Below are 26,850 nucleotides of genomic sequence, written 5' to 3' on the forward strand. Positions count from 1 at the left end.
CCTACTACTACTACATTCCACTTTAAAATTAATTTTACTGTCATCAGTGTCAAAAAAAGGCAAATTAAACCTACCTTGATTTGATGTTGTATAATAAAATCCATCCATTATCCAACCCACTATATCCTAACTACAGGGTCATGGGGGTCTGCTGGAGCCAATCCCAGCCAACACAGGGCGCAAGGCAGGAAACAAACCCTGGGCAGGGCGTCAGGCCACCACAGGGAGCTCACACACACCAAGCACACAATAGGGACAATTTAGGATCGCCAATCCACCTAACCTGCATGTCTTTGGACTGTGGGAGGAAACCGGAGCACCCGAAGGAAACCCACACAGACACGAGGAGAACATGCAAACTCCACGCAGGGAAGACCTAGGAAGTGAATGCGGGTCTCCTAACTGCAAGGCAGTAGCGCTACCCACTGCACCACCGTGCTGCTCGTATAATAAAATATACAACAAATATACAAAAAATAAAATGTGAAAACTTCCAAAAGAGAGACTACTTTTGACAGAAACTGTATATTTTTGGGGTTAGCATCTCCATGCAGATGCAGTATTTCAGTTAGCTTAATAACATGACATCCAGGAGTACTGTACCATACTCCATCTTTGGGGCACTGTATGGATCTTGGAATAGAGGCAATAAATGACTATTGGCCAATTCCAAAAACCTAAAAATGCAAACAAACAAAAAAAAATGGTTTTAACTAATCGCAGAGTGCTTTCTGTAGGATTTTACCTGTCACCTGAGTTTAACAGTTAAAACAATGGTAGTATAGTTAGTGATGTTTAAAATTCATATCCTATTTATACTTTTCTCACATGGCTTATTTTTAGTCACATATAACTTTATAAATCATATATAATGCTGATTGGAGTTATTTAATATTTTTGTAGTTATATTTGTGTTGTCAGGTACTGGAACCCCCTAACAATTCATCAACTGCAACAAATTGCCAGTTTCTAGCAGAATCCACTTTTCTTAAGTGTGTTGTTTTTCTCCCCACGGTTTTTTTAATATACAAAACTCTGCTGTTTTCGACATCTCATTTTTGGAAATTAGTTCTATTTAACAGAGCCATTCTGAAATGAGTTGTCTGTCCTCAGGGCATTGCTACAGTGGGTCACGTTTTCGACTTCCCCTGGTTCATGGAGTTGTTCTTGTGGCTTATCTTCACCGCTCTGTTTGTTTGCAATGTGAGTTCTCTGGTGTTTGGATAGAGAACCTCTCTGTGTGAACTGCTTGCCACATTCAGGACAGCAATGCGGCTTTTCTCCACTGTGAATTCGCTTGTGTTTCTTAAGATTACTTTTCTCAGTGAACTTCTTGCCACATTCGGTACAACAATGAGGTTTCTCTCCACTGTGAATCCTCTGGTGTACACGAAGGAAAGTTGCCTGCCTGAATGCTTTGCCACATTCAGTACAGGAATATGGCTTTTTGCCAGTGTGGATGCTCTTGTGTGACTGAAGACTGCTAATCTGTGTGAACCTTCTGCCACATTCATCGCAGCAAAATGGTTTTTCTCCAGTGTGAGTTATCTTGTGTCTCTCCAGTTTCCTCCTTTCAGTAAATCGCTTATCACAATCAGTACAGTAATATGGCTTGTCTCCACTGTGAATCTTCAGGTGTCCCTGAAGTGAAACTAACTGTGTGAAACGCTTATCACATTCTGTACAACAATATGGTTTGGTTCCCGTGTGAATTCTTTGGTGCGTCTGAAGAGAATACACTTGTGTGAAACTCTTACCACATTCGGTACAGGTATATGGTTTAACTCCAGTGTGAATTTTCTCGTGTCTCCGTAAGTTACTTTTTTCTATGAATCTCTTTCCACATTCAGAACAACCATATGGCATTTCGCCTGTGTGTATTCTCCTGTGCACATAAAGATTACTGCTCTTTCTGAATGCTTTGCCACAGTCAGTGCAGCGATATGGTTTCTCTCCACTATGAACGATGCTGTGTCTGTGAAGTTGCTTTTTACTGGTGAATCGTTTATTGCATTCAGGACAACCATACGGCTTCTCGCCAGAGTGACTTCGCTGATGCTCTTCACAATGTGATCTGCGGTGAAACCTTTTTCCACACAACTTACAGACATATTGGGCCAGTGAGGATGCATTCTTCTGGGGATTTTTCATGGGCTCCATCTCTTGCTGCATAACCCGAGATAGACTGGAGATGTGGCCGTTCTCCGGCAAGTCTGTCTCAAAACAGAAAAACATAATATAAGGATGGCCACACTTAACACAAACTAGAAATGTCTACTTAGACTGAAAGTATTGAATATGATGGAAATAACAAGAACATCACAAAAAAATGGTAGCATTAATAAATACACTTTACATTCTCAGAACACACCCTCTTATTTTTTATGTAATTTACATAACCAGATAACCAATAGTCTTTCTTTGTAGTCACCAACCGACAGACAATAAAAAGGGTGTCACCTGTACCCCCTACCAGACACACTGTACGGCAATATTAAATAGTGACAAACATCTGAGACATACCCAGAGTATACAAAAAGGCAGCTTTCATTTCTGTCAAACAAAAGGAAAACTTTTTATTTGCATAAACTGGAATTATTCAAAGTGTGGAATATTGGCTAAGGAGCCACAAAGTGCTCCCTCTCGACTCAGTGTATGCCCTTGTACTGTTCTGTAAGACTGCTGGCAGTTTCTTAAGAACCTCCATCCTGCCACAATGGTTAGAGTGATAAATTAGCAGAGTGGTATTGACAATTCAATATGTTCATCTGTTGTCCATTTAATTTTTCCCAGGGGACCTGTGGTTTAGTCATCAGTCTAATGATGCACTTTTAAAATGAATGGTGACTAGTCAAGTGATAATACATGGCACTGGTAAAAAATCAACACATAAAGTAGAAGGCAGGGAAAAGAGAGAGAGAGAAAGGGAGACAGATAGACAACTTCTCAACAAACCACAAATCACTTGCAAAGAGTACTACTTAGAAAGTCAAGTAGATTTATTCAACAAAAACATGAACACACCACCCAATAAAAAGGAGAATGTGAATACTCAACACAAACAGTGACCATACCTGAATTTAAACAAAGTCTGGGGAAGACTGGGAAGCAGCAGCACTGACTACTGTGCCATGTTCTGCCTATCAGATAAAAAGTAACCCATAACTCATAACTCTCTATTTCCTATCTGAGCCAAAATAACTAAATAAATTAAAATCATTTTGTATGGTAATACAGTGCATCCGGAAAGTATTCACAGCGCATCACTATTTCCACATTTTGTTATGTTACAGCCTTCCAAAATAGATTAAATTAATTTTTTTCCCTAAAATTCTACACACAACACCCCATAATGACAACGTGCAAAAAGTTCAGAGATTTTTGCAAATTTATTAAAAATAAAAATAAACTGAGAAATCACAGGTACATAAGTATTCACAGCCTTTGCCATGAAGCTCAAAATTGAGCTCAGGTGCATCCTGTTTCCCCTGGTCATCCTTGAGATGTTTCTGCAGCTTAATTGGAGTCCACCTGTGGTAAATTCAGTTGATTGGACATGATTTGGAAAGGCACACACCTGTCTATATAAGATCCCACAGTTGACAGTTCATGTCAGAGCACAAACCAAGCATGAAGTCAAAGGAATTGTCTGTAGACCTCTGAGACAGGATTGTCTCGAGGCACAAATCGGGGGAAGGTTACAGAAAAAATTCTGGTGCTTTGGAGGTCCCAATGAGCACAGTGGCCTCCATCATCCGTAAGTGGAAGAAGTTCGAAACCACCAGGACTCTTCCTAGAGCTGGCTGGCCATCTAAACTGAGCGATCGGGGGAGAAGGGCCTTAGTCAGAGAGGTGACCAAGAACCCGATGGTCACTCTGTCAGAGCTCCAGGGGTCCTCTGTGGAGAGAGGAGAACCTTCCAGAAGGACAACCATCTCTGCAGCAATCCACCCATCAGGCCTGTATGGTAGTGTGGCCAGATGGAAGCCACTCCTTAGTAAAAGGCACATGGCAGCCCGCCTGGAGTTTGCCAAAAGGCACCTGAAGGACTCTCAGACCATGAGAAACAAAATTCTCTGGTCTGATGAGACAAAGATTGAACTCTTTGGTGTGAATGCCAGGCGTCATGTTTGGAGGAAACCAGGCACCGCTCATCACCAGGCCAATACCATCCCTACAGTGAAGTATGGTGGTGGCAGCATCATGCTGTGGGGATGTTTTTCAGCGACAGGAACTGGGAGACTAGTCAGGATAAAGGGAAAGATGACTGCTGCAATGTACAGAGACATCCTGGATGAAAACCTGCTCCAGAGCGCTCTTGACTTCAGACAGGGGTGACAGTTCATCTTTCAGCAGGAAAACGACCCTAAGCACACAGCCAAGATATCAAAGGAGTGGCTTCAGGACAACTCTGTGAATGGCCTTGAGTGGCCCAGCCAGAGCCCAGACTTGAATCGGATTGAACATCTCTGGAGAGATCTTAAAATGGCTGTGCACCGACGCTTCCCTTCCAACCTGATGGAGCTTGAGAGGTGCTGCAAAGAGGAATGGGTGAAACTGGCCAAGGATAGGTGTGCCAAGCTTGTGGCATCATATTCAAAAAGACTTGAGGCTGTAAATGCTGCCATGGTGCATCGACAAAGTATTGAGCAAAGGCTGTGAATACTTATGTACATGTGATTTCTCAGTTTTTTTATTTTTAATAAATTTGCAAAAACTTTAACTAAACTTTTTTCATGTTGTCATTATGGGGTGTTGTGTATAGAATTCTGAGGATAAAAATGAATTTAATCCATTTTCGAATAAGGCTGTAACATAACAAAATGTGAAAAAGTGATGCGCTGTGAATACTTTCCGGATGCACTGTATTACAGTATACATGGCAACATAAACAAACTCAGGCAAAACTTAAATATTAAAGAGCAAATAATAATAAATCCATAAATGCATGTGTGCAGATCCTAACCTATTTCATTCAATTCAAGTTTGCAGGGTGCTGAAGCCTATCCCAGCAGCACTGGAGACAAAACAGAAACCAACACTGGACGTCACCAGTCCATTACAGGGCACACCTCCTATTTCTTATTGCTTTATGTTTCTTTTGGCACTCACCTTTTCTAGATTGGTTAAAAGGAACTTTTGTTAACTTGGATGCTTTAATATGTAAAGGCAGCTGGCTGGCAGGACAGTTTTGTCTTTGAGTGGGTTCTAATACTTCTGGCCCCTTATCTTCTGTTTTAATTCTAATGGACTCCTCCCAGTCCTCTTCTTTGATAATAACAGCTTCCCATTCATAATCCTCCATTTCCTCTTTTTCCTTGATGCCAACTTCATTTTGCTTCAGATAGGAAGATTCCCACTCACAGTCTTCTTCCTTAATGTGGACAGAAACTATTTGTTCATCATCTCCCTGTAGGTCTCTCCCACTTTTTGTGTGATCCTCCTCTTCACTGTCATCACCCCTGTCTTCTGACAATTCTCCTTCACAACTAGAGTCCCGTTTTGGAATTCCCTGGAGATTTCGACATGACTCCATTATCATGTTCATCCTCTCACTGCAAAGGGTCATTTCCTATTTTTTGATCTGCGAAAAACAGAGTGAGACCACATTATCACTACTCCAAAACAGAGTTACTTCAGTTTCACCTTTAGGAGAATAAATGGGTTCACATAAGTCTCACAATTCCTTATTGCACTTAACATGCAGAATTTTCCAACATTTCACAGTGATAGAGATAAATACATAATATTGTAGGCTCTCTAAAAGCACGATGTGTTGGTTATAAATTCTACCATACACTGTAAAAAAAAAATGTAAAATTTACGGTAAAAAACTGGCAGCTGGGGTCGCCAGAATTTTATCGTAAAAAAGAAGGTAACAATGTTTTTTGGTCTACGGTACACTTTAAAAAATAATGTTACATTTATGGTAAAAACTGGCAGCTGGGGTCACCAGGATTTTACCGTAAAAAAGAAGGTGACAATACTTTTAGGTTTACAGTATAATTTTGAAGTAAAAGCGATTTGGTCTTTACAAGAAACTCCAATAGAAAGGAATGTTTAACCATAACCAAAAATTCATGGTATGAAAAAAAATATGATTATTAATAAACAATACATACTAACAGGGTCAAACCCCAGTACATAGTTTGTATCAGTTAGTTAACAACAACCAATAGCAAGCATATGCCATTTAATTATACACATTGAAAACAATTCGATGTTTAAAGAGGTTAACGCAACTTGCCTGGTAGGGAAGTAAAGTTTTCTCTTTTGTGGTGTATGGTGTCCTACTTATTAAATACAACCCACCATAAATCAGCTTCCATAACCTCAAAAAACCTTCAGCACGTGGGGAAAAATAAGTCTGCTAACTTTGGTGAAGTTTTTGCCCTACTATTCAAAGGTATGCGGTTCACCAGGAACAATATTGTAAAAAGGGGCGTGTCCTTATGCAAATCTCGTAGCCGGTTTTACTTTAACAGTGATTTACCGTTTTACATTTTGCGGTTGTTTACCTTCGTTAGTTAACAGTTTTACACTGTAAAATTAACAGATTTTTTTCAGTATAACTGTAATGCATCAATAAACGGTATTTAGCATATTTTGAAGGTAGAAAAATATTGATTTTACAGAACTTGGCTGTAAAAAATATTGAAATGTATTGTTTAAGATATAAAGGTAATTTTCAGTAGAACATAAAGTAACTTTCCTTTTTTTCAGAAAAGGTATTTTACCTTTACCATTTACAGTATTTGTACCATTCAATGTACTGACATTTTTTACATTGTACGATTTCCCATTTAAAACCCTCACCCTGCATTACATATATATATATAGGGTGGTGATCTAATTATGCAATTTTCATTACGCTATAACTTATTAGGTTTATTACATAAAAAATCACCCGAAAAATCCCGGACCATGGAGAAGTGTGCGAACTGACGAAATGCGCCGAACTAGAATCGTCCCCGCATAAATCAAATTCATTCAGACGATTTGGATCTGCATAATTAGATCTGGACCACCCTGTATATTCGATGTCCATAGGAGTACACGTAAAATACATACAATGTATTATTATTATTAATTATCAAGCCACGATATCCAAATGGGGATCGCCAGATGTCCGACTTTAGGATCATGAAATCAAACATTGCATGGTGCAAATAACCTTGCATATTAAAATCGGGACAAAACTGTCATCCCGTCCACAAACCTTTTGACGCTTTAAATAAGCACTGCCATCCCTAAGTATGTCTAAAGTTTTTAATCTGAGAGCTGTCATGCAGGCCTCCGCAATAGGCGCTCTCTTACCACATATGCCCCACACAATGTTAAGGCCAACGAACGTCCCTTTTAAAACTCTCGGTATAGATAAGGAACACCTTTGGCTTGTTCTGAACACCGTCGCAGACCCCCGAGGTAGCTCCTTTTTCCTCAGTATCGCACTGTAGTACCTTGACTGCTTTAGGTACCCGGTGATGAGAAATCAGTGGTCCGCACCGCACACTGCACTGCTGCTCAAATCGGCCACTGACTGGTAGGTCTCAGGCAGTAAATGACACCGTAGTTGCCTACAATTTCTCACATCATCATCTCAAATTCTCGCCTCATTTCGCACAACTTACGCTACTCCAGCAAGAGAAGAAACTAAAAACCACTCACAAATTACATGTTCTGACGACCGGGACTCTGCACATGCGTAGTGTCTATGCAAAACGAAAAGACTACAACTTCCAGATGTCTTTGCGGTAAACCAGGCTGGTCGTAAGAGCGAGTTTGTAAATACACCAGTGCCATCTATCGGAGACCAAAATGGTAAGGGGCTATTTAAAATGCTAGGAGTGCATGGTGTGATAAAGTCATAAAAATCCAGCATGTAACAGTATACCCGAGAGCAATGCTGGCGCGTTAAATAATACGATTGTGAAGCCAGCAACAGTTTGCAATAGAAAAGGAGTGTTTCCACTGTTTAGCGCCTCGATCACAGTACTTTCATAATGCTATCTGAGGTATATTTTTAGCTTCCCATTCGATTCAGCCCCTTTATAACCTTACTACCCTGTAGTTAGGATATAGCGTGTTGGATAATGGATGGATGGATAGGAATGAGACAATGCAATTAATTCACATACAATATGTATTGCTGTACAGGCTTCGCGAAACAGAACATTCCATATATATATGTGAATTAATTGCATATATATACAAGGTCTGTCTATTAAACAAAGACTGACACAAAAACTCACTTTTATGATCGACACGACAATAGGACTGCATGATGAGCTGCTTTACCCGTGATGGTGCCTTTGGATAAATCAGTCATTTTTCCAAAGGTGCGAGATTAAAAAAAAAAACAGTGAACAGAACAGTTATTCTGAAAATCAAGAATACCAACTAAAAATTTGGGCTTAACTTTTCGTCTTTTTTTTTCAATACATCCTCATTACTGTAGCTAAAATGTTATCTAATTAACCAGATCAATTGGGCTGCAAAGTGTCAAGGAAAACATTGTCTAAAATCTGCTAATAATTTGCTGTATTGATCTCGCTACTATTGTGACTTTATCAATTAATAATAAAATTTGCTTGCGTTCAGGAAGCATATCGGAATACGATGTGTTAAATTGGGCTGATAATCCAGAATGGCAGGAGCGTATGGGACGCAATGTGTGCCAAAAATGAATTTAACCAAAAAAGTAATTATGAAATTTATTATCGCATGAATAAGAGCAGTAATGCACTGTATATAAAATATTACAATTTCACCCCAAAAAAAGATTGATTGATAAGCGATAAAACATCTTTAAAAATACCCTTTTTAAATAAATAAACTATTTTGAAATGTGTCATCTGAAAAAATCCAGCTGTGAAATATAAACAGCCATAAAAATAAGTTTTAAATAAAATCTGTAAAAGTCAAACGAGAGATTGAATAAAACGCTGATATAGCATTTCATGATAAATTGTTGTTAAGTATGATCAAATATTATAATCTGTTTTACAGTTTATTTTACGACATTTATGTAGTTCACTTATAAATAAAAACATTGGCTGCGTTTTGCTTTGAAATTAACAATGTCTATTGGATACTGTTTTAAGAATTAGAATGAGAGACAAAGCTATACTCTGAATAACTGTCATTATTTCAATAAGTCATATATTGAAAATGAACAAAATAAGCTCGTTTAAAAAAAAATTACAAGCTTTTTTCCAAAAAAAGCCCCATCCCTGCTTTGAATACATTGCTAATATTGTTAACCAGTACAACATTTCTTAAATGGGCATAATACTTTGTCATATTTCGCGTTTTTGCCATCGTGACTTTTCTGCATCGCTCCAGTATTTCGCACACTTTTTAAAAGGTTGTAAGTTATTGGATGTGTATGTATTTCTTACGGTTCACACTTGACTCTTTTGTTTAATTCTTTTGTAATGTTAAAAAAAGAGAGATGAAAAACGTTGCATGACAATGCCGCCCTTAGAACTGCTGCATGAAGAGATTGCCTCACTCCTCGCACCTGTTAAGACCGACAGGTTTTTTGACACGATATATGCAGGGTTAAATGGCCCCCTCGAGCCGGATCTTACTACTGTTCTCAAGCGGCTTCTGACCGAGGGTCAGTTTGGCAACAGTTCGCGGACCACGGCCATCGTCCTTTTCCCAGTGCAAGGGTGCCGTTACAATTGGCACGCAGTACTTATTTTATTACATGTAATCAGAGCAAGACGTGAAACAAGAAAATGCAGCAAGAAAAAAGATTTGAAGGCAATTCCTAGTAAAAGATACATTTAAAATTACATTTTGGGAATTATAATGAATTTGGTTTTTAAAACTCCAGATGTCAGCCCACAATAAATTATCGGTCCGGAAGATAACAGCGATCAGATTCACAATACTGTTTCAGTTTCTAAGAAGCTGAAGTTTGCAACCTATTCACAACTTTAAAAAAAACGATAATACATTTCAAAAGTTGTCGGTTTCCAACAGCGCAATAAGCAAATTCGAAAAAAAGAGCCGTGCTCTGACTTCGACTTTACCTTTTTGATTATTGCACAGTATTTACATCGGATAACCTCACGAAATAATAATTAAATGTGATGCACAATACATACAATGCTGGTTCATGCAACACGAAAATTGTAATCGTGTTTTAAATGACTCTTGACTAGCAAGCCATGTCATAAATGATTGTACTAAAGTTTGTTATGCTCCCTTTGCAGCAATCAATACGAATTACACATTAATTCTTCGTGTTTTTAATAATATAATCTGTAGGAGAGCAAAAACTAGATATGTTGATTATTCTAACCGCAGTGTTCTTAATCCTATCTGTTCTAAGTAAGATGTTAAGATGTCTCTAATGAACGTAAGGTCAGTGTGATTACTTTAAACGATTTTATTCTGTAACAGGCTTAATTTTCTATACTTTTTACAGAAATGTGGTTAAAAGTTGGTGATTATAGCCCTGTGATTGAAATTTGCCCCCTTGGTTATCTGTATTTTAATATCCTAGAGCCTCTGGACGAGTTGGAGGGGTTGCTGTATAGTATTTAAAAATTCATACTACTGTGATCTTATCAAGGTTAAAGATGTCAGTTCTTTTGAGGCATTTATTATTTCAAAACTCTTGCAAAGAACCTTCATTGTGTTGTTTAATCTATCGCCCACATATACCTAAGCCATCATCTTTTTTTTTTTTTTTTTTTTCTTTAATTTTCTGATCTGCTATCAGATTTTGTTAAGATATAATAGAATTATCCAGGGGCGGATTGGCCATTAGGGCATTTGGACAATGCCAGGTGGGTCGCGGACTCTGGTCATTGGCCGGCAGTTTCATGAAATACATTTTATATACCGGTTACTGTTTGACATTAAAATTAATTTTCTAATTAGTTTTCTAAACTACTAAACATTGTCTGTCCGGTACTACGATTTCTATATATAATATACCTTATTAAGTCATCAAGTTTTTTTAGTTGTCAGTACACAACGTTGCAGCGAACACTTTGGTCAAAACTGCCTTTTGCCGATTTCTGTTTCGATACTGCTACACTTCGGTTAGCATATACATTACTGCAATTTTTTTTATCTCATAGTTTTTAAATTCTTCGGTACCAGGGGCGGATCTACCGGGGTGGCACGGGGTGGCAATTGCCACCCTGAGAAAAAGCCTTGCCACCCCATTTGCCACCCCAGCACTAGTATCTCAGTGTTCTAAAAATAAAAGAGTTTCCTCGACCGATTTACAGCAGCAATGCTCTATTATGATGACATAAAAATAGCATATACCCGTAAATAATAGAAAAAAATCGTCTTTCTATTAAAGCGTAGTCCGAACAAACGACTCTTATGAACTGCTTCGTTTTAGTGAATCAAAGACATTTAGTGCAACCAGCGGGATCATCACAGACAAATTCCGGCATTTTTAACAAACCGAAGCAGTTAATTTTGATATCTTCGCGTATATCAATGACTAGCAGTTTAACTGTAAACTATTTTCAAAAGTATGTTGTTCAGTAGCTTTCATCTTCAAGTCCGAACCTTTGATAAGTGGCGTCACGTGACAACAACGCCGTGTCCAGTCCATCGATATGCTGGAGTTGAGAAACAAAACCAGGTACTGAATTACTTTCATACTTAACAAATGAATGTTTAATTAAACATGTCTTAGTGTTGCCTGAGGTAGATGCTTGCTAGTTATATGACAACTAAACAGCAAGTATGTCTAATCAGTTCTATTTAACGTTAACCTGTATTACCTTGTTAGCTAGTGCAGCAATCAAAATATTCCATAGGAGCACATGAATTTACTGAGTTATTGTATAGCTTAATGTTTTCATATGTATTCATTAGGGAGGTGAAATTGTTCAGTGCAGTGTATGTTTAGAAATCTATAAAGTCTAAACTTCATACTTGTTGCATCTCCCAGGATACTATGAAAAGAAAGGCTGACATCCAGAGTTTTTTTAAACCAAAAAGAAAAGGAAAATCAGAATCAGATACTGTGGGAGTGGAAGGTGAAGATAAGATAGAAAAGGGTACAAAAGAAGTTGTGGAAGACAGAGGAGGTGATGAAGTGTTGGACGAAAGAAATATAGAAATGGATGACAAAGAGCTAGAAAGAAGTGAAGAAGCAGAAGATATCCAGCATGAAGTGAGTGAAGAGGTGGAAGAAAGAGGGTTAAGAGAGGAAGAGAGCTCAGACATTGAAAGAGAGGAGAGAGAGCTTGAAATGCCAGCACCCTGTTTGTCAGGTGTCCATGGTATGTTGTTCATTGTGCTTTTCAAATATTTCTTTACATAAATAAAAAATAAGCACAACCTATTTGATTTATTTAACCTATAATCATTTAAAGAACCATAGCTCAATGTATGTTTAACCTTGCTTATCGTGGTTACAGTCAGTGTTCTTTATTAGATATTGTTGAGATATATGCCTAAAAAAAACCTTTAGACAAAGGTTGCTGCAGTAGTAGCTGTACATGAATGATTAGGTGTTAAATGTTTTATACTGTAACATTTAAATATGTGATTTTTATTTTACTTTACTAGGTATATCAAAATTTAGGTCAGAAGGCCCGACCCAGCCAAAACTACATACCTTCCCAAAGAAGATGATTGGTACCAAACACATTCATGGCTTGAATACTCACAGTCTAGAGATGCCTGCTACTGTTTTGCATGTAGACATTTTTCTCTTCCTGATGCTCCAAAGAGTGTTTTTACCTCCTTTGAGAGGTACAGTAATTGGAAGAAGGCTACGTTTAAAGATAGTGGGTTTTCTTCTCATGCCAAATCTGAGAACCATGTAAACGCAATGGTAGCATGGGCAGAGAACAAAAAAATGCAGGACAAAAATACTTCGCTGTTGGGTGTCATGGATTTACATTATCAGAAAAAGGTAACAGTGAATCGAAAATACATCAAAACATTGGCCAAAATTCTTGTCCTAACTGCTTCTGAAAATCTAGCCCAGCGGGGTCACAGAGAGTCTCCAGACTCAGACAGACGAGGTGTTTTTCTGGCCATGCTAGATTTGTTGGGCAAACATGATCCCATTGGTAAAAAGAGGCTTGAACAGCAAGCTTAAAATGCTAAGTATACAAGTAAAACCATCCAGAATGAAATACTGTCTTGTCTGGCAGAAATGGTGAAAGAGGAAATCATGAAAGAAGTTAAAGAGAGTGTACAGTTTTCTGTGATCGTAGATGAGACTAAAGATGTTCAGAAAAAAGAGCAAATGTCAATTGTTCTGAGATACTATTACAATGGTCTGATTTATGAAATCTTTCTTGAATTTCAAGAGGCAGAAAAGCTTGATGCTGCTGGGTTAACTGAGAAAATAATTGGCTGTTTGGAAAAGTATGGTTTGGAGTACAAGAAAAATCTTGTAGGTCAGGGGTACGATGGAGCTGCTGTAATGAGTGGGGCCCCATCAGGTGTCCAAGCGAGAATAAAAGCAGTGGCCAAGCATGCATTTTATGTGCATTGCAGTGCACACAGTCTCAACCTGGTCATAGTAGATGCCGTCAAAAATGTGCCAGACGCTGGGAATTTCTTTTCTTTGTTGGAAAGACTTTATGTGTTCTTGTCTGGATCTTATGTCCATCAAAAATGGCTTGAAGTACAGCGAAACATGTATGATGGTGTATCAAGGGAGCTCCAGCGACTCAGTGATACACGCTGGGCTTGCAGACATGTAGCATGTCGCAATGTCATGGATAGATTGCCTGTTATTTTGCAAGTGCTTGAAGAGCTCTCGGATGAGAACAATCCTCAAAGAGCCGTGGAAGCAAAAGGCATATTGGCCCAAATTGATGGCAGTTTTGTTGGATGTCTTGTGCTCTTTCGAAAGGTGTTGAGTGACTCTAATATTTTGTCTGAGATGCTCCAATCTAAATCTGTTGACCACTCTAAGGCTGTTGAACTCATTGACGCACTAAAAGAAACACTGACAAATTATCGCAGTGAGGCTTTTTTTGAAGACCTATGGTCAGAAATACTTAATACGTGAGAAAAGAGTCACATTTCAACAACATTTCACACCCGAAAGCGGTCAAAACAGATGGCTACAAAATTTCAAGATTCCATCGTTACTTCCACACTTGGACAGCATGTAGAACCAGACAGCAAGGAGACTTTTCGAGTCAAAGTGTTCTACCCAGTCTTGGACACCATGATTGGGGAAATGGAAAGACGTTTTTCAGATACCGATTGCAACATCATGAAAGGCATTCAGGCTTTAAATCCGTCAAGCTGTAGTTTTTTAAGTGAGGAAGAGATTGTCTCTTTGGCTAATGCTTATGAGTCAAGTGTTGAAGATATTAAACATGAGCTTCACCAGGTAGGGAGAGTCCTAGATAGACTTAAGATGAATGGAAAAGAAAGTCCTACTACTCTGATGGAGTTTGCTCCTTTTCTGGAACCATATAAGCTTGTTTTCTTTGAGCTGTTCAAGTTGTGCAAAATAGTTACCAGTTAGCAGCACAACATGTGAAAGGAGTTTTTCAGCTCTGAAGATAATCAAAAATTACCTAAGGTCTACAATGGCAGAGGGTAGATTGTCGAGTTTGGCTATTCTCAGCATTGAATCAAAACGCACCAAGGCCTTGAATTTAGATGACTTTGTTAAAAGATTTGCTGAACAACATGGCAATCGTCGCATTCAGTTACAGTAGGTTTTGTAATTTAGTTTTCGGTCCATCCAAATTTGTTGGTTTTGTTAAAAAAAGAAGAGATACTTGGATTTAAAGCGACTTTTGTTGCTTTACTTGCACTAAAATTATTGAATTTGTTTTTATGTCTCATCCAAGATATTTGAATACTTTAAAATGTCATTTTGTTGCTGTTGTTGCACTGAATATTGTGATTTATTTTATTCATTTTGAAGACATATGTTGGTGATTTAAATGTGGTTTCTGTATATTTATTATGTGTTTTTGACTTAACGATCCATTGAGATATTGTATCAATGTGCAGTCTGCATTGTTTGTCATGCTTAGTAAATTAAACTTGGCATAGACTTTGCGTAAAACGCATAGGTTTGTGTAAAACACAATAAAGAGAAGTTAAATATACCGTACCATCTCATTTAATTTATCTGACTTTCCAATCCAGATATCAGATTCAAGTCAATCACAAATCAGCCTTTATTTCATTTTTATAGAACAATGTAAAAATGTGCACCCTAGTGTATACACCGAATAAAGAATAGCATTCCTTGAATCCACAAAAACCATGCAAGGATGCTTGCTTCAGTGTTGCCACCCCTCATAATTTTAATGCCACCCCCTTGCCACCCCATGAATAATTTTCTAGATCCGCCCCTGTTCGGTACTAATAATTAGTTTAGATTATATATTATACATTTCATTGTTCTCTGGTCGTGGGCGTGAGCGATAAGGTTTTCAGCTGCAATTATTAGTATGATGAAATAAAGTTACAACGCACAGGATAGGAATTGTTCATAGGACGGAATATTTATAGTTTATCGTTAAGTTAATGGAACATTTAAATCATGTGAGGTTTTCATTATAACCTCGGTTATAATTTATTCCATTGTAAATGAGCAGCTACTAGCGTACTAGGGTACTGGCATTTGGCCATGACATTGACGTTTGACATGTACTCTAATAACGTGTGAACTGTGTTATTAAATTTTTATTTTCATTAAATGTTATTTCTGAGCATGTCGTCAAATTTTAAGTTGTGTTTAAACAACAGTGTACAGATTACGTTTGGCAACAGTTTAGAGTTCATATCATAGGCTCATAGCAAGTAGCGGGCCACTCACAAACTTTAAGAAAATGACAATGAGTAATGGGCCGAGTGGGTCGACATCGTCACTTCACTCGTTGAAGGATGTCCGCTCCTGGAATTATCATTGCATGGATTTTAACTTCCATACAGATGTGACCACTGATCTTTTAGAGGTAGAATTTTTAAACATTGCTCCGTCTTTCACCTTAGTGCAGCATGTAACTTGCCCCATACACATTCGGGATCATACACTAGATTTGATTGGGTTTTACACTTGGTGTAACTCCTTTTAACGTTCCATTAATGGACTTTGTGATGTCTGATCATAAATTGTAATGTTTATGTATGATACCCTCTTATCTCAGGTAAACAGGGCTATCTGGTCCATTTTGTTTAATAATGAGACTGCTCTGAAATTCTCTTCAATGTTTCAAGATCATGCTTCAAATCTAATTAATTTAAATAATCCAAATGATCTTCTGGATGATTTTAATAATATACTAGAGAGCTTCGCCCCCTGCTAGCTTTGTCCCCAACCCCTTTCCCCCCCCCCTGCCAGCAGCCACCTTTCCGAAACCCCTCTTAAACGGTGATAAAATGGGAAACAAATACATTTTTTAACTCCTCTTTGCTCGAGTAGCTGCTGGTGTGCTGCTGCTGAACTCAGGCGTGTTCTGCTATTCACTTGCTCACCCTTCGCCCCCACCACCACCGGTAGGTGCCGTTGTGAAAAAGCCTGTACAGCACCAGAATATTCAATCTCTTTTCGCTGTTCCGTTATTTCACCAAGTAATATTTTCCGTCTGTTTGCGCTAGTATCTATCTATCTATCTATCTAATGCGATCTGTACTCCCATTTTTTGACTTTTTCGAGGTTTCCTTCTTCCATTATTTCTAACCTGCTCTGCCTCTTTAGTACGGAACTTGCATCTGAAGGTCAAAAGTATGACGTGACTTGTTCGTCTCGCAGGAAGTGAAAGTGTCTCTGTCTTTCTTCAAAAGATCACGTCTCGTTCCCGGGATAAAGCCTTGTCTCATCACAAGTTTTTTTTTTTTTATAATAGAGAGATTTCAGTCCACTCTGGATTCTGTTGCCCCAGTACAGTTTAGAGCTAGGTGAAAGGTTACTGTTACTCCTTGGCTCCCTGATGACATACGGCTTTAAATAAAAAAATAGATGAAAGCTGAAAGAGCATAGAAAGTCTCCCAGCTAATTGTGCACTTGGAACAATTGAAAGAATGGATGCCTACATATAATAATGTAGCTGTGCAGGCCCGGCTATGTACTGACATCTAATCCCATGTTTTTTCTGCCTTGTACTCAGTACCACTGGGATAGACTGTGGACCCCATGACCCTGAACTAATCATGTGGGCTATATGGAGAGAATTCCAGTGTAATCCAGGGAATTCCAGTGTACTTTATGCAACAAGACCCAAATGTGAATGTTTGATGTTGCTTTAAAGACAATAAGGCCTCTCAATCTTTTTTAACAAGGGGGCAATTACTTTTTCACACAGGCCCTGAAGGTTTGGATTTTTTTTCTCCCTAAATAATAAAAACCATCATTTAAAAACTGCATTTTGTGTTTACTTGTGTTATATTTGACTAATGGTTAAATGTGTTTGATGACCAGAAACATTTTGTGTGACAAACATGCAAAAGAATAAGAAATCAGGAAGGGGGCAAATAGTTTTTCACACCACTGTACTAACATAAAAATGAATGTTTACTACAAGAAGACATGCATTTTATTAATAAACACAGGGAAACTATGGTGCACTGTAATCTACTAATATATTTATTTGTTAAAAACAAGTGTCACCTATAGAGGGCTGACATGACCATGTCAGGCTCATTAACCTCAGCAAGACCATTCCCTACATAGGCATGGTGGGTTGGATTCATACTTTTACAAATCAAATATCTCAAAAACTACCATGAAATTAATACACACAAATCCAATTAACATCCAATGTCAAACACATTATTTAAGATGAATGTCACTGTATATACAGTTGTCAGAAAAATGACCAACAGACATCACAAAGGTTTGGGGTAGCCACCCATATAATATGCCCTGGCTGCAAAAGGTTGAAATTGAAGACAGTTCTTTAAAAGACTGAGTCCAAAACAGAACTGAACATGTGGATGTAAGATGGTGATGGAGGAAGTGACTTCTTCGATGCAGAGACCGGAAGTGACGTCTTCAGGGGCAACGGAGCCAGAAGTGATGTACGTCTTCAGGGTCGCTTGGATTTCCAGAGAAATGTCTGCAAGGAACTGAGAGAGACAGTCAGTGCACCCTGCTAGCCCCCCACCCCGCCCCTCACCCAGGTCTGGCGTAGAATTACAATTACTCAAGCCTTTTAGCTGCCATCTACTCCCACGTGTGTGACAACAATTCAGCAATTTTATCCCAAATAGTGAAAATGCTTGTTGGTTATTGATACAGTTTGCCATGAGCCCCAACTTGCTACTGATATCATTGGGTTTATTTAGCCTCAGGACAGTCATTTACCTTCAACCACAAGGGTCTTTATACTTTTTAAAGACACTATATAAGAAACACTGGATTTCACATAATAAAATAACATATTAATAAATCTGGTTACTTTAGAAATGTAACTAATAAGAGACTTTCTACATGCAGACTTCAAGAAGTTTGCTGGTGTTTTCATTAATGGAAGGTTCTTTTTTAATTCAAATGGGGACTCTACCTGCATTTAAGGGCACTGTTTTTTGATGTCTGATATTGTTTCAGGACCACCAGAAAGCATATGATCTGAGTTCTAAACAATGTCTTGCCCTTTTTCACAGGCAGCTAACCATCAGGGCATTGTAACATCCAGATGATGGTTTTCACAAGACTGAGAACAATGCTAATTCTTTAATCACACTGTAATTCAAAGCATGCTGACTGTTTCGGATAGAAAGGCCAGACAGGAGGTCACTGCAGTTTTGTGTTTCCCACCTCTAGTTCACACACAACACTCTGCATCAGGGGACCACTTCCTGAATGAGCGTGTGGTTGTAGGTAGCGCCCTCACTCTTGGTTTGTATTGAGGCTGAAGCAGAACCAGGTTATGATCTGCTTTCCCAAGCGCAGGCAGCGAGGTGGCGCTGTATGCGTCTTTAACGTTTGCATACAGTAGGTCGATAGTCCTATTTCCCCGGGTGTTACAATCCACATACTGGGAGAAGGCAGGTAATGTTTTGTCCAGCGTCACATGGTTAAAGTCTCCAGAGATTAGCACAAGTACCTCAGGGAGCTGCGTTTGTAACTTAGCAACTGTGGAATGGATGATGTCACTCACCATCTCCGCGTTCGCTTGAGGGGGGATGTAAACAATAACAACAATCACGTGTGCAAATTCTCTGGGCAAGTAATAGGGACACAGACTTACAGCCAACAGTTCGATGTCCCTGCAGCTAGTGGAGATTTTAACGTTTACATGTCCTGAGTTGCACCATCTTGTATTGACAGAGAGCGACTCCCCTCCTTTCTTCTTCCCGCAGGTACTTGTGTCTCTGTCCGCTCTAACTGTGCTAAACTCGGGTAGCTCCACGTTAGCATCTGGGATGGTAGTTGTTAGCCACGTTTCACTAAAACACAGCAAGCTGCATTCTCTGTAGGTTCTGACATTTTTCACCAGCACAGCCAGTTCGTCGATCTTATTTGGTAGTGAGTTCACATTTCCCAGGATCACAGAAGGCACCGACGGTTTATAACGCCATTTTCTCTCAAATTGCCTAGCTTTTACCTTATCTTTTATCTTTGCGCCGGCTCGGCTGCCCCGATATCGTCTTTTTACCTCGTCAGGTAAATAAGGAACCACACCGGCATGAGCATTTTTTCTCAGTGCTTTAATTTGACTACTTGAATAGGCGAGTCTCGGAGTGTAAAAATCCATGTCAAGTAGTAAAAATAGTAAAAGGTGTCCAGGGAGGGACTCCACATAAAAGAAAGTGGTAGAAGTGATCAGTGAATTGAGAAAAAAAAACATAGAAAAAAAGGTAAAAAGATAAAGTCATACACAGAGCTGCTGGAAAGGCTGCCACTCGGATGCGGCGCCGGAAATGGAAATGAATACATTAAGCTATTAGGTAGCTGTAAAATTAATTTTTTTAAGCCTTGTTTCTACCTTTTAATAAATGAAACTATCGTTTTTGGTGGATGTTGCCCTCAGTGTGGTTTCAAAATGTATGAACAAATGAGCAGATTATAATATTTACATGATGACTAATGTGAACTTTTGGCACAGAATGCTAATTTACATTTACTTATTTGGCTGACACCTTTATCTAAGACGACTTATGACATTTATGATAAAACTGGTTACATTTCTTTTGGTTTGGAGCACACATAGGTCAAGTGACTTGCTCATCGTCACACAGTGTCAGTAGTGGGATTTGAACCCACAACCTCTGGGTTTGGGATCCAAAGCCTTAACCACTACATCACACTGACTGGCAAATAAGTGTTTCAAATTTAAACAGACACCTGAGCAAATTCATGATTGGAACTCAAATGTCACTGCGGAGGGTTGGCGCCCTGCCCGGGATTGGTTCCTGCCTTGCGCCCTGTGTTGGCTGGGATTGGCTCCAGCAGACCCCCGTGACCCTGTGTTCAGCGGTTGGAAAATGGATGGATGGAAACTCAAATGTCATCAATGATTATAAATGCATTTTATATTGTATAGACATACATCTTACTGTTGGCTTGCTTTTATGGTTCCACTATATATCAGTTTCTGATTCACATTTGTATATCCAGGAGATGCAAATATTTAGTTTAACCACACATTTTTAAAAATGTGTATGTCAATGGCATCAAACTCAAGGCAGTATAGCACAAATTATACTAAACAAAGCACTACAACTGGGGTTCTCAGTTATGGTCCTGGATATCCGCAGTGGCTGCAGGTTTTCATTCCAACTACAGTAGTTTTAAAATTAGAAGCCAGACCTAGCAGATAATGAAGCTTAGTGTTTAATTCATTATTATGGCTTGTTGGTGTTTTCGTTCTTCCAAGACAACAAAGTAGATTATTTGTTTCCTGACAATTTTAAATATATATTTTATGGTCCTTCCCTTCTCTCTCTCATTTATTTCAAAACATTTTTTAATACTTTGTGACACATGAACACAGGATTAAATAGAAGCATGTTGGCTGTAGAGCTGGTGTTTCATTATTTGCATTTCATTATCAACTGAAAGCTGGTTAAGAAAACTGGCAATAACTACAAATTTAATGCAGCTCATTCAAGAGTAAAATAGGAAATCAAGGGATCTGAATTGTAGCAAACAAGTAAACTAAAACTAAGCACCAAAAATATTCCTTTTTTAGTAAATAAATAGAGTCAAAAATGGTTAAAGTGAAAACGTGCAGCCACTGCAGACCACCAGGATGTAGCTGAGTAGCCCTGTACTTCAACATTAACAATATACTTACGGTACTATAGTGCTCTAGTTACTGACTTCTTCAACACCTTTTCTCACTCTTTATTCAGTTTTAAAGCATTTCTCCATCAAGCCATCTGAAACTCCTGCCTTGACATTTGTCAGAGAACAAAAGCAACCCTTGGGGTTCTGAATTCTGAGGGCACATTGTCCCTAAGTTAAGTGATTTGGGTGTCTGAGGTTCCAAATTCATTTTCTTCGAATTGTATTGCACTGTTACCCCCAAAACAAACAGATTTTATTTCCCTATAGTCTTATTTACTTAAAATACTTATTGTATGCACCAGTGAGAACGTCTGTGTCACACAAAGTGGTGCGATGAATCAACAGTGTGTATCTCTCATATACGAAGGATGGTAAGCCAGCTTTGTGTTCATTTTCAGTGGCTTTATATAAATTTAACAGGATGGTGTGATAAAGGAGGTTTAACATCACTGACACTTTGTATGTCCATTTCAATTTTGTATTTCCATATGAATTTTAACTTCAGTGTCATATTAATGTTTCTATTCTGTGTGCATGTCTCATCTAGCTCACTGAGATATTCTGCCCTGTCCACAAATTGCTTAGGAAAATGTATGCTGTGCTACATATACGTAGAGCTTTCAAGAGAATCAGACACAGGACGAAGTGAGAGGAAGGGAAACTAAAGGGAAAGAGAAAAGAAAAAAGACACTGGACATGCTCAGCTCTCTGTCCACCTGGCTCTCAAAGTGGGACAATGCATGTGAATACTCCATACTGTAATGTAGGCATATACTATATCGGAAGTACCTCATAGGCTATCCTAAAGGTAAGCACTTTTGTCCTTAGAATGTAGGAGAAGTCCCAAGAAGAAGACCAATATCATTTCTGCCTTATTGTCGATAACCTCGATTCTTCTGGTCTTGTAAGTATATAAACTAGCTCTATACTGGATGCCGGCATTCATTGTGGAACCAGCTTCAAGGTAGGAAAGAGTTCCAACACCTAAAGCTTAAAATACTCATCTGAGATCCTTTTACCCTGGTGCAAATCCTGAATTTTGCTACCTTGCCATCTTGGGTAGTTACCTTGTGAACCTCTTTCAGGGCTATAGCACTAAATACAAGTATATTCATGGGTAACAGATGTAAACAAAGGATAGCATGCATCTGAAATAAGCATGAACAAAATCAGTGTGGTGTCACAAAACAGAATATTTCACTTTGAGTTAGCTTTTTCTTTAGACAATATTAATTTTTCACAAAAATAATTAAGACCACAGCCATCTAAGTATCTCTTAAAGATTAGTGACCCACCACTAAAAAGTTCAAATGGAATATGCAGCATTAGATTACATCAAATTGTGCAAGATATAACTTGTGGGACCCAGTGGAGTTACTGTGCAGCTGGCATGCACAAAGAATTTTCTGTTGCATGTGCCAACTACAAGGTAAACTGAAATACTTTTTTATTGTGAGTTTTGCTCAATAACAAAATGCCTTTAATTAGCATGTTAAAATAAGACCCTAAATTTATATTGACGTCAGGAAAAAATGTATCTATTTTCATTGTGCCAGTCCATGTGTTAAATGGCTCTGAAGTGTTCACTACAACAGTACGGTCACCAGCAACAGGATATATCACAAAATTGTAGTGACCAGTAATTTATTTGCTTTTTGCTCATGTAGGCAGCTATCAAACTGTACAAAACGCAATTTAGACACATGCAGGTAAGCAACTCAAAAAGCACCATGGAAAGCAACTATTTTATGGTCGCTATGTCAAAGTATGTTTTTCTTCCATGAAGGGTGACCAGCCAGGGAATGAGATGTTGTGATGAGCAGAATCCAATCAGAGAAGGGCCATGTAATAAACATAAACCAACCAGAGCACAAGAAGGTCAGCATTATCAGAAATCTTTGATTTCATAAATCCGCATGGAAACACAATGCTGTCATTTTCTGAAATCTCCAGCTCTGGAAAGCATTTGACAAGTATTTGTTTCCATCAACTGAAAATGCCAGTGTAATGTGGAAGAAAACAAACAGAAATGTCTGCGTTTTTAAACAAAAAATATAGTGTAGTGGACAGGGCCTAATTGGGATGTTTTTCAATTGTGTTTCATGGTCTTGAGTAATATACAGTGATGCAATTTTACCAGTTGTACTTTCCTCAGATCCTTCTTTGACCTTATCTCATCATTGTATGCGTTAATCTTTGCCAGCACTCCTGAAATTCCACACCTCCATTAAACCTTACACCTGCACTCTGCCATGGTTATGCTCCAAGTGTGTTATATTCTACATAATGCCTCTTTCTGAACTTGGATTGAGTATTGAGTAATACCAATAGTAATATATAAAGTGCCTATATGACCCTGGTACTTTTTTTTTTTAGAAATCCTAATGATCCAAGAAAGTGGTACAAATTCATTTCCACACCAAACTATTTATCTTCTTTTCTGCCTCACTCTTTTTAGCACAGAACAGTCCCTTGGTGCTGATGCTTCACTCTTCCATGCTGTAAATGAATGCTATTTTTCCTGGCATGGATGTTTCTATCTGTAAAAACTGGTATCAATCATCATACCTCTTAATTACATTTTCTGCCATGTGTTCCCAATGATTCTTTGGTATTGGAGTAAAGCAAAGATGAACAAAAAATTGCTTCAGTTTTGTTTTTGGCCACCAGAAGCTTTACGTTCTGTTCTGCAAAGACGTTACTGATGGTTTCTGGCTGTATTCAGCATAATCTGTAATTCCCTGTTTTACCCTTTTTATGTATACTGTAAATCACTTTGTGTATAGGCCACAGTCTCCTGCAGCCAAGGTCAGCTCTCAATTTCCCTTCTCTCCAGTGTGAATTCGTTTGTGACGTTTAAGACTACTGATCACTGAAAACTGCCTCCCATAATCAATACACAAATATGGCTTCTCTCCTGTGTGTATCCTCTTGTGCATCTGAAGAGTACTTATTTGTGTGAACTACTTTCCACATTCAGAGTAGGAGTATGGCTTCTCCCCTGTGTGAATTCTCTTGTGTGCTTATCTGTGTGAACTGCTTCCCACAATCAGTACAACAATATGGCTTCTCTCCAGTATGAATACGTTTGTGTGTTTGAAGCTGATCTACAACTGTGAATCGCTTGCCACATTCTGTACAGAAATACGGCTGCTCGCCAGTATGAATAGTCTTATGTCTTTGAAGAGAACCTAATTTTTCAAACTGTTTACCACACTCGGGGCAGCTATACGGCTTTTCACCTGTATGAATTCACTTATGTATATGTAGATAACCAATTTGTGTAAATTGTTTACCACATTCAGTACAGCTATATGGCTTCTCCCCAGTATGAATACGTTTGTGTGTTTGAAGCTGATCTACAACTGTGAATCGCTTGCCACATTCTGTACAGAAATACGGCTGCTCGCCAGTATGAACAGTCTTATGTCTTTGAAGAGAACCTAATTTTTCAAACTGTTTACCACATTCAGTACAGCTATATGGCTTCTCCCCTGTATGAATTCGCTTGTGTATATGCAGATAACCAATTTGTGTTAAACTGCTTACCACATACTGTACAGGAATACGGTTTTTCTCCTGTATGAATTCTGCCATGAGTTTGAAGAGCACACAGTTTTCTGAAGCGTTTACCACATTCATTACATGAATATGGCTTTTCTCCGGTGTGAATTCTCTTATGAGCTTGAAGAGTACTTACTTGTGTGAAGTGCTTTCCACATTTAGTACAGCTATATGGCTTCTCTCCAGTATGAATTTGTCTGTGTGTCTGAAGCCTGTCAACTGCTGTGAATCGCTTACCACAGTCAGTGCAGGCATATGGCCTCTTGCCAGTGTGGATGCTCTTGTGTCTTTGAAAAGAGCCCAAGTTTCTGAATCGTTTGTCACAGTCAGAACAACAATATGGCTTTTCTCCAGTGTAAACTCTCATGTGTGCCTGAAGCTGACCAATTACCGTGAACCACTTGCCACATTCATTACAGCAATATGGCTTTTCTCCAGTATGAATTCTTTTGTGTACCTGAAGATTACTTTTGTGCTGGAATCTCTTACCACAATCAGTACAACAGTGTGGCTTCACTCCAATGTGCAGATTTTGATGTTCTTCCAAATGAGATTTACATTTATAGAATTTCCCACAAGACCGACATACATATAAAGTCACCAGATTTGCATTTCAAATCCATTTATAACTTTTAATGTCATCAATCCCTGTAAGCTTCACTGCAGGAAGAGTAAAATGCTGGAAATCAACCACTTTTGAAGTAACTGAACTTGAGGCAGATTTCACCATATCACACTGGAGCTTCTTAGTTTGAGCTTTACCCAGAAGTGACACTTGGTTAAATGGCGATACTAGACAGCTCCTCTTCTCCTGTAAATCTGTTTCAAAACAAAGACACAAGTAAATTACACAAACAAAAACAATAATTATTGTGTGAGCATTGGCTCCTAAATTGCACTGGATTATCTCTACTCTTTCTCTCTTAGCAAATTTCAGGAAATAATCTCATATGTAATAGGAATAAATTAAGTTTATTGAAAATCAGTAAAGTCCACTTTAAACTTTAAAGGTATGTTGATACTTCAGATAGCCTCTGCCCTGGCACCAATGTCTTTCATTATTCCTCATTTATTTAAGGTATCCTGCATTTTTAATATTGTTGGAGGGTTTTTCTACACGTCTCCTACAATATTTCTATGTATAGATCTCCTGAAACCAAAAACAATAACCTCTAATAACTTACTATGAGAGGTGATGGACATGGAGAAAGCAAACACAGAGCATGATGCAAGGAGTTACGGTGGCAGAAACGAATGCACTTGTTGAGGGGTACAAAATCTGTAAACTGGTCTACATTTTCATTATATTTTGCTCAAGACAAAACTATATAAACTTGAACATGGGACATATCAAAGCATATCCCCTTCCCAATTGTACCTCACTTTTAAAACAGCTGTTCAGACAAAAAGAGGAAGACATGATGATGCCTCAGGCTACCAATTACTTTACAACCTGAGAAAGGATGGGCAAAGTGGGCAAATACTTATGCACATGTGATTTCTCAGTTTTTTTTTATTTTTAATAAATTTTCAAAAACCTCAAGTAAATTTTTTTCACTTTGTCTTTATGTGGCGTTATGTGTAGAATTCTGAGGAAAAAATTAATTTAATCCATTTTGGAATAAGGCTGTAACATAAAATGTGGAAAAAGTGATGCGCTGTGAATACTTTCCAGATGCACTATATATCCAAACTTTACTATCATTCTTATTTTCTATTATTCTTTGTTCTATTTGGTATTACTATTCATGTAATAAATACCACACTGCTTTTAACTTTCTATGCTTTGTCTTCATATCTAGAGTAATTGAAGTTATAAGGTAGATTTCTTTGAGCACCTGGTGCAGCCGGAGGTTTGCCATTACCTCTGAGCTGCGAGGTTTATTAAGGCTGCAGGTGTGAGTTCCACCTAATAGTAGGGAACAGTACGTAAAGTAAGGCACTCTTGGTTGATAAATCGCCTATAGCCAAGGATGCTGAGCCTTTGTATGTTTGAATATATTCTTGGAGACCAAAAGTAATATTTAGGTCTGAGATATATTTAAAACATTGTATGTTGTTCGTGTTGATAA

The 26,850-nt window shown here is 38.4% G+C and overlaps 1 protein-coding gene across 1 annotated transcript; it reads right to left on the reverse strand.

Annotated features, from left to right (window-relative positions):
• Positions 1–447: 447 nt before the first annotated feature.
• On the reverse strand, positions 448–25,391 carry LOC120534605 (zinc finger protein 665-like; the record flags this gene model as incomplete). Its single annotated transcript, XM_039762194.1, has 4 exons — positions 448–2,213; positions 5,113–5,572; positions 21,767–21,875; positions 24,694–25,391. Coding segments are annotated over 4 exons (2,409 nt in total), but the record flags the coding sequence as incomplete, so codon positions are not given.
• Between the last annotated feature and the right edge of the window lie 1,459 nt (positions 25,392–26,850).

Source organism: Polypterus senegalus, chromosome 8 (genome assembly GCF_016835505.1).
Source record: "Polypterus senegalus isolate Bchr_013 chromosome 8, ASM1683550v1, whole genome shotgun sequence".
In the NCBI taxonomy this organism is placed as follows: Eukaryota; Metazoa; Chordata; class Cladistia; order Polypteriformes; family Polypteridae; genus Polypterus; species Polypterus senegalus.